Raw genomic sequence first — 8,403 nt, forward strand, 5'->3', positions numbered from 1 at the left:
TAAAAAAAAAAAAAAAAAAAAGCTTAGTGATAAGTTCGTTATCAAAATCTTTATTGTTTTGGAAACTTGCCAAAGTAATGGTTTTATTGGTTTGTACGACGAGTATGTGCCATAATTTGGATATATGACGCACAGAAAAAACGTATAAACAACACACTTTGGTAAGATGTCTTGTTATTTCACCAACAGAAGTCACTAACCTGTCACCTGTTGGTAAAACTTTACATTTCAGGGGCAAAAAACAAGGATTTAAAGTTTAATACGAAAACGATAAGCAAGGGAAACCTCCAAATCAAGGTGAGAGATAGAGATGGGCAAAGTCATCTAGAGACTCCAATATGTGACTCTGGTCTCCGTTTTCGAGCATCCACAGAAGATGGTCGAACAAAACGACCTCACATTTCACAGTGATTATACAACTTCCATCTTCATTATCGTCTTCTTCATATCTCTGTTGCTTCTCTACGAGAGCGTTGAGCAGAGGGTGCTTCAGGTGTTGCTTACTGATCAAGTAAGGTTTCTCCGTACGTCCAACCAACACTGTCTGGTACAAGGACGGTGTAGGGCCTTGGTCGACGTCATGGAGATGGTCTTGGTTATCTCTCCTGGCCGATTGGGATCTGAGACTTGTGTAAGAAAATGAACGTCCCAATTGTGTGGAAACGCTCTTGCATCTCCTTAGCATCATCATCAACTTCATCTTCTTCATCATTGTATCTATTAGAGCTCTCCTTTCTCTCTCCCTCTCTTTTTATTTTGCTGTTTCAAGAAGATACTTGAAACATACTCAGAAAGAGAGAAAGGAGTATTAAAAGAGGAGCGAGAGAAGGTTAGGTGCTACGTCTCTCAATTCTTAACCATTTGATTTATAATGAGGGTTTGCGACTAATTTTCTTCACTCAAGTCATCATAAGCTTGAAGATTACTTTTCCCGTTCAGGTACATGTACATGTACATCCAAATATTATCATTGTCATTATCATTTCCGTACGTTTTTCATCTTATCCATCAAAGTATATACTTGCATCCAAAGAAATTGCATGTGTTGGCATTGCAATTTAGAGAGAACGTGTCAAGCAAAGAGAAACGAAGAACAAGATATAAAGCCAGCACGAAACTCCGGAAAGGGACACGTCGAACCTGTCTCTCCTTATATACGACATCTCGTCTCATGTGTCCACTCGTGATCCCTTAACACCTAAAAATGGCAAAGAACAAAGACGACATCGAGTACGCAACGGCTCAAACAAAGCTATCGGAAGACGAACCAATTCGTGTAAGCTACAAACACGGTACACCATTAGAGGGAGGCAAGATTGCAGAGTCCGAGCCTGTAGAGCTGTTCTCAAGTGCTCAAAGGATCGAACAGGGAAAAGATCAGTCAGTCACTGGCGGCCAAACACAGATGCAACGTGACGTCAAAGATGTCCCCGGAACACGAACAGATGATAGTCGCCGTTGAACTAACAGTGTAGTTATATGGGTTTGTTATGTTCGATATCTTTAGACATATACTGTTCTCTAAATAAAACAGACTTAAGCATGTTCTTAAAGTTAATGATAACTTGAACCTCTACTAACCTCAAATAAACACATAAGTAGACTTAAACGTTTGACAAAAAAAAAAAAGTAGACTTAAACTTATCGAATTACTCGGAAACAAAACTCTGTTTAGCCAGCACTGCACCTAGTATATAAAGGAATGAACCAAGTAATGAATACAGGGACTGGGATAGTTCAAAAGCTTAAAGGCAAAAGATCACAAAAGGTTCAAAATACTGATTCAATAAACTGCTGCTTAAAAGTCAAGAAACTAGATAAGGTAGCATTACATAATAGAGATAGATTTAGAGACAAGTCCTTGATTGAACTACTTAGATCGCTGTCTCATCTTTCGGCGCTTCCTCTTTAGTCTCCTCATACGCTTCTTCTTCCACTGTCCACAAAAATGTTCAATAACAATTAATACAGTATTAACCAGAAGCAGTGACAGTATCATCAAGACTAGGAATTACTAATAATGATCAAAAGCTTGAACAAAATTGTATGAACAATACATAACCAAGTTGATACTATGGGAAGATTATCACTTATCTAAGTAGATCACATTGAAATCGATAAGCAAAGCAAAAAAACCAGAGATTACCAATTTATTTCAAACCTAATTTTGCATCTAACAACTCAGTAGACAATTCAATAACGTAGCAAGTTAGATTTGCTCTAAATATGTAAAAGAACCAATTCAATAGAGAGTAAAAAAATGACAATGAGATCTATAGAGCAGCAATAGAATACAAAGAAACAATCTGTAAATCCAAGAATCTAAGAAACATCACAGAGGAAATGATCATACCTTGGCTCTCATCTTGCAATCGTCGTTTCGTTCGCCGTCTTTCTCTCCACTTTACGGAAGAGAAGAGTCTCCAAATATATAGCTAGGGTTTTCCACTTACTCAAAATCTGATAAGCCCGTGATATTTTTAAATGGGCCTTAAGTTTTTAGGCCCATGTAACGGACTTGAGATTATTGGATTTTAATTTAGTAAAANAAAAAAAAAAAAAAAAAAAAAAAAAAAAAAAAAAAAAAAAAAAAAAAATTAGTAAAAGAGATTAGAGAAAAAGAACAAAGAAGAAGAAAAAGTACGTAGATGTATGTGTATAGTACAGCTAGATTGTGAGAGAGAATAAGACAAGAGAAAACAAAAGTGCTGCTTCTTCTTCTTACCCATCAACACATACTTCCAATTTTGACTTTAACAGTGATGTAACTCATATATGTCCTCATTATTGCCATTGTTGTAATCGCACATATAGTATGTACATATATACATACTTGATTTTTGTATGTTTGCTGCTTTCTGTGCTCTTTTATTATATAAAGTAAGTAAAAATAGTACTATTAAATTATACTTATGTCGCATTTGGTTCACTGTAACGAACAGCTAAGAACACAGCTCAAGCTGCCCTCTCTTTTTTCTGCAGCCAATATATGAATGTCCCCTTGTTCCATTCACATTTACCTTCACTTAATGCCAATTCAACTATAGAAGAGAAAAGAGAGAGGAGAGAGAATGAGAGAGATGTTCCATGCTCATAAGTCATAACACATAAGTAAGTACTATATAATATGGTCAAACGAGAGGGACTACCACCAACATGATTTATTGCAATGGTATTATTACCATTTTCTGCATTATAGCATCCTTGCTGTGTCTTTTATCACACTCATACTATAGCAATTGTTGCCAAATTCGGAATTTAGGATAAGGACGTGCATTGTATCAATTCGTATAGAGTGGGTGTTGTCGTCACGAGCGTTATTAATGTATATAACATAAGGTTCAATTACGTGCGTACAATATTTTCAATTCTGTTTGCATAATTATGATTTTTATATATATATATATATATATATATATATATATATTACAAAGTTACGTACAATGTTTACGATTTTTTCTACAATCGGATTCACAGTTCTAATAAATATGCTTTTTTGTATTAAATCACACATGCAACAAAATCCGAGAGTTTAAAGTTTCATGATTGAACAAGCCTAGCATTAACAACAAGACGTGGCTATAGGGTTTTTAAAATTAGATTTATCTATGGATTAGTCTTTGTCCTATGAAAAGTGAAAACTATGACATGTTAATAATGTCCATTTGACGTACTAAACTCGGTTATCTATTCCTAACTAAGTTCTCCTTTCTTGTCGGCCTTTCCTGCTTAGGCCACTTGTCGTGGCTCGTTATCCCGGTATAAACAATAAATATAGATGTAGAAAATATATATAGAAAAGAAAGAGCAAAGAGACATATGAATAAAAGCATCATGAGAATCAAATAAGAGATAGAGAATCTATCAGAGGGCGCAAGACTGGGAAGTATCACGTTCTCTTCTTCATTTTCCCCACCTCTTACTCTTAACTTTTCTATCCTTATAAGTTATATTATTTTACTTTTGTTTGTTAAATATATTATTTATTGTTCAAAAAGTGTTTTACCACTATTTTTTTCTTCACATTTGTCTCAGGATTCAAATGAATCAGCTAGTATATTTGTTCTAGTTGATTTTAAAATCTATATGTTCTACTAGAATGTCTTATTGATCGAGTAATCAGGATTATTATGGATTTTGCCACTTTTCACTCCAATTATTTTGAATCTGTCATTTTTCAAATATTATAGATTTGCCACTTTTAATCACTTTAAAATCTACATTTGTGGAATTTTATTTTATTAAAAACATACTTAATAACAAATACTAAACCCTACAAAAAAATGAACCAGAAAAACCCAAATATAATGTGTAAATTGTGTTTAAAAATCTTGAAAAATGACAAATCCATAAGATTTTAGTTAGAATGGCAAAATCCATAAATGCCAATTAAAAAAGTGTATTTTCATAATTAACTCGCGAGTAATCCCAAAAATGCTAGAAGCTAACAAGAACCACATATGAAATAGGTTTAGTAAATTTAGTTACAGCACATATATATATATATAGAAAAAAAAGTTCCTACTTCTGTCGGGTTTTTTTAGGCTTTATATTTTAAGTTGTATCGACGATTCATTCGTTCTAATTTTATTTTACTTTTATGTTTACAAGTTTATTGAATTCTCTAAATACATAACAACAATATATTTATGTAAGTAACCTATAAAAAAATTCTAGAAAATCGATCAGTGTTACTTTTTAACTCGTTGAAGGCATAAATATCTAGCCAATTCAATTATTCTACACCATTTGGATTGAAGCCGACTCGTGAGAGAAAACATCCCTTGAAATTGGTGAGTAAATTGTAGTAATATGTGGTTGAAAAACTTTAACAAAAAAAAATAAAAATTAAATATGTGGTTCAGTGATTGAAAAAACAAAAATGTAGTAATCAGTGTCTAACACTGTTTTTATATGTTGTACGTCCCAAATCCAAATAATTGGCAAGAGGACGATGGGTCCTCATAAATTCAAGACCGGTCAAAAAGACCATCGCAGATTTTGTTTTTGGACTCTGTTTTGTTTTATAGCATACTGAAAACTAAATCAAGAACTTAACAAAATAATAAATACAGCAAATTGCATGCTTTAGCTATGTAATCTTTTATCATTATCTTTTATGTTTACAATCTCGGTTGAAAGTTTGAATCAAAATCTTTCTAAAGACATTTCTGCATATGAAGTAATTATTACTAGACTTGGTATATACTTATATGGTTAGTTTGTCACCAACCAATAACAAAACTTGACACAAATTTATGAGTATTTTATCTTTTGAAATACTGACACTGAATGGTGCATCAAACAAAACAACTCTAAAAACTTACATGTCATATAAATTTGAGGTTATTTATATTGATTAGAAAATGTTTCCATGATTGTGCAAAAAAACTCTTTATAGGATGTAAAAAACAAAAACCCTTTAAACATATCATAGGTAAAAAAAAGTTTGAGAAATATAACTTGTTGTCGATGTATTAGTTTAGCCAACAAATGATAAACTTGAACTTGTTCTTTTATGTGATGTGTGTGTCAATACTGTAAATGTATTATTGTGGTCACTAAATTGAGGTGAGGACGAAGGAATAATCCAACGGACGGGATTGAAAACACAGTGTTCGAGAACGACCAGCAACTTTTATTTGTGATGTAGTCTTTCTATTTATTTATGCATGTACGTAAATATTTTGAAAAGATAAATTATTGGAGCCAACTTCATTTTACTCGAGAAAATTACTGACATCCTTCTTCACGCTTTGCATCATCCACCATTTTACCCTTCAGTTTGTTTTAAATATTGGTTTCTTCTTTTTGGTTTAAAATTTAAATTTTGAGTCTAATATATGTTTGGTTGAAAAAAAAAAAAAAAAATTTAAGATTTCATAACTTTAACCAGAAATACAATAAGTAAATAGCGATCTTTAGATGGGAGATCAACAAGTAGTAGTAATTCTTGATCTGAGCCAACATGATAAAGCTGTCTCTTTATCCTTAACTTATTACACTAATTAAGTTGACACTGATTAAAATAATAAAACCGGTGTAGTAGATGAACTAACTAAGCCAGTAAGACGATACGGAGAGGATTTGCAATTTGGATAGTGTCTCTCTAACATGCAAAATCATTACTTATTTAATTTGTGTATACTAACAAAAGAGGAACAAAAGCTGTCGCTCCCCTAAGTGTAAATTACAAAATTAATTTGATGATAAAGTACACTGTGCTAATGAGTCAAAAACTTGTTTATATTATCTAAGCATGTGGTTAATATCTTTCGGAATCGATCTCTGAACATGGGAAGCACTTCTCACTCTCGCTACAGTAATTAATGTGACTGACTCACTTTGGGTATCGAACAACCCGCTCTACGTAGAAGAACCTCAACATCCAAAACAATAAAAATTCAAATACTTCACCTTATTTACATTCTGACCCCAAATCTAATCTCATCTAACGAAACAGCCCCCAAAAAAAAACTAATAAAGCCGGTACAATTAGAACTCGGTTCGGTTCTTACAGTTCACTAGTCGGTTCAAGTCTGGTTCGATTTGTACGGTTCTTCGTATTGATGCTCTGCAACTGAGCTCTGTTTCCAGACGACGAAGACGAAGAAGAAGAAGAGGAAGAAGAAGAAGAAGAAGCGAAAAGCTGGCCAAAGAAGAGACCTGACTTGGGTCCGCTACGGAGAGAAGAGACAGGAACATTGAGAACAGGAGTGATTCTGACATTAGCGGAGTGAGATCTCGGCATGCCATGGTGAAGCTTCATCCTTGGTCCTCCGGTGAAGTTACCGGGACTACTTGAGCTTCTCTCGAGTCCATGAAACACGATCTTCCCTGAAGCATTGAGTCTTGGACTATCAGCCGTCACAGTCATTCCCCTTGACTCGATACCACTCTCTGTCGACTCATCAGCCGGTGTGTGACGTCTTGGCTTCCTCGGTTGGTTCGGGTTACGTAAGTGGTGGTGATGTTGGTGGTGGGCACGTGACCGAGCGAAGGGGTTTGGTGTTCCGGGTTTGTTGTTGTCAAGATCTAGAGATAGTCTTGGAAGGTCGTCGAGCTCGTGACCGGAGGAAGAAGAAGACGAGAGTGAGAGACGTGAGGAGGAGATCGACGTTGAAGAAGACTCCAAGACGTCTGAGTCTTTTCCCGTCGGCGGAGGAGACGGTGGTTGAGCGGTGGATTTAGAACCCCGGTTGAGAAAATGTCTAAACGATGCCGTTTTTGGGTTTGGAGAAGAAGAAGACAAACGTGACGATGAAGACGAAGCTGACGCTTCTTCTTGCGTTTTAGCGAGTCTCTTAAGACCTAGAAGCTCACGCCATCTCACAGTGCAACGAGGAGCTCTCGGAGAGAAGAGATAAGGATCAGCGACGCCGGTGGAGATCTCCATCTCTATTCTTCGGCATGGTTTCACCGTTGTGTTAACCGCCGACGTTGTTATTATAGCCATAGGCTTCTCCTCCGAATTAGTCACGCCGGAAAATTTAAGCGGGACTAGCTTTCCGTCGGAGAAAAGCTCGTCGGCGGACAGCATTGTGACGGGATCTTCGAGAAGAAACTCAAAGTCGTCGGCAAGATCTTCCATCTGTGGATCCAACGGTTGAGATTCACGGGTCAATGACATTTTGGAGGAGCTCGTCCAAGAGTGACTCGCCGAAGTACCAACATTTTTTACGCAACCCGACGCCATTTACCGTCGATATCGAGAGAGACAGAGAGAGAGAGAGAAAAAATAGATTTATTTATTTTGGCGGTCTCTTCTCTTTTAGGGTTTGTAGAGAAGTGGCAATGACAGAGACAAGCAATTTATACAGCTCAGCTTTAGATTCTCACGTCTCAACACAGACACGTGTTTTTTTCTTTTTTTTACTTGATTCACTCGCTTTTGGGTAAAGATTCGAGTCGGGTTTGAATTTAACCAAATTGTTTGGTTGATATTATTATTTTCATCCCTGCTACAGAAACGACGATATTGAATGTTAGATATTTTGCAAAGATACTGATCACTTTTAAGATGAAAATTTAGGGAAACATTCGATTCATTTTAGTTATTTTACTCGTATATATGAGAAACATATATTACTTGATCGAGTCCATTGGTATATACATTATATGGTCAATTCGAATACCACGTACCAAGAATCGAGTCTGATTATTCATACGGTAAAATATGTTACATCTGTCATCTGTAGTAACAGATCTATTGTAACTTTACTCGAGACTCTGTTTCTATGGTTTTTTTAGATGAATATTTTGTCAAATATACTTCGACATTTCCAAATTTACAAGTTAATATCCGTGTCTAACATATTGGAGCATTTTGTATGGACTGTTGTACCTCACACACCCACATTCTCCAAAAGATTTATGTTACATCCAATCCAATAGAATAGACAA

General features: G+C 35.4%; 3 protein-coding genes across 3 annotated transcripts; 1 reads left to right on the forward strand and 2 right to left on the reverse strand.

Moving 5' to 3' along the window:
- Nucleotides 33–1,045, reverse strand: LOC104765066. The gene is made up of 2 exons (XM_010488730.2): nt 286–1,045; nt 33–207 (listed from the first exon to the last, which is right to left on the reverse strand). The coding sequence occupies exon 1, from the start codon at nt 710–712 to the stop codon at nt 293–295; it is 420 nt and encodes a 139-aa protein (XP_010487032.1). The 5' UTR covers nt 713–1,045; the 3' UTR covers nt 33–207; nt 286–292.
- On the forward strand, nt 1,076–1,759 carry LOC104765067. Its single transcript, XM_019241031.1, has one exon. It carries the CDS (start codon nt 1,205–1,207, stop codon nt 1,460–1,462), a length of 258 nt encoding a protein of 85 aa, XP_019096576.1. The 5' UTR covers nt 1,076–1,204; the 3' UTR covers nt 1,463–1,759.
- Nucleotides 6,229–7,802, reverse strand: LOC104765068 (uncharacterized protein DDB_G0271670-like). Its single transcript, XM_010488732.2, has one exon. The coding sequence runs from the start codon at nt 7,694–7,696 to the stop codon at nt 6,515–6,517; it is 1,182 nt and encodes a 393-aa protein (XP_010487034.1). The 5' UTR covers nt 7,697–7,802; the 3' UTR covers nt 6,229–6,514.

The sequence above is a fragment of the Camelina sativa genome, chromosome 19 (genome assembly GCF_000633955.1).
Source record: "Camelina sativa cultivar DH55 chromosome 19, Cs, whole genome shotgun sequence".
Classification (NCBI taxonomy): domain Eukaryota; kingdom Viridiplantae; phylum Streptophyta; class Magnoliopsida; order Brassicales; family Brassicaceae; genus Camelina; species Camelina sativa.

What these genes read in the sequence shown, in the direction of transcription:
- LOC104765066 (XM_010488730.2), bottom strand. Translation starts at nt 712, where the DNA reads ATGATGAAGAAGATGAAGTTGATGATGATGCTAAGGAGATGCAAGAGC.
- LOC104765067 (XM_019241031.1), top strand. Translation starts at nt 1,205, where the DNA reads ATGGCAAAGAACAAAGACGACATCGAGTACGCAACGGCTCAAACAAAG.
- LOC104765068 (XM_010488732.2), bottom strand. Translation starts at nt 7,696, where the DNA reads ATGGCGTCGGGTTGCGTAAAAAATGTTGGTACTTCGGCGAGTCACTCT.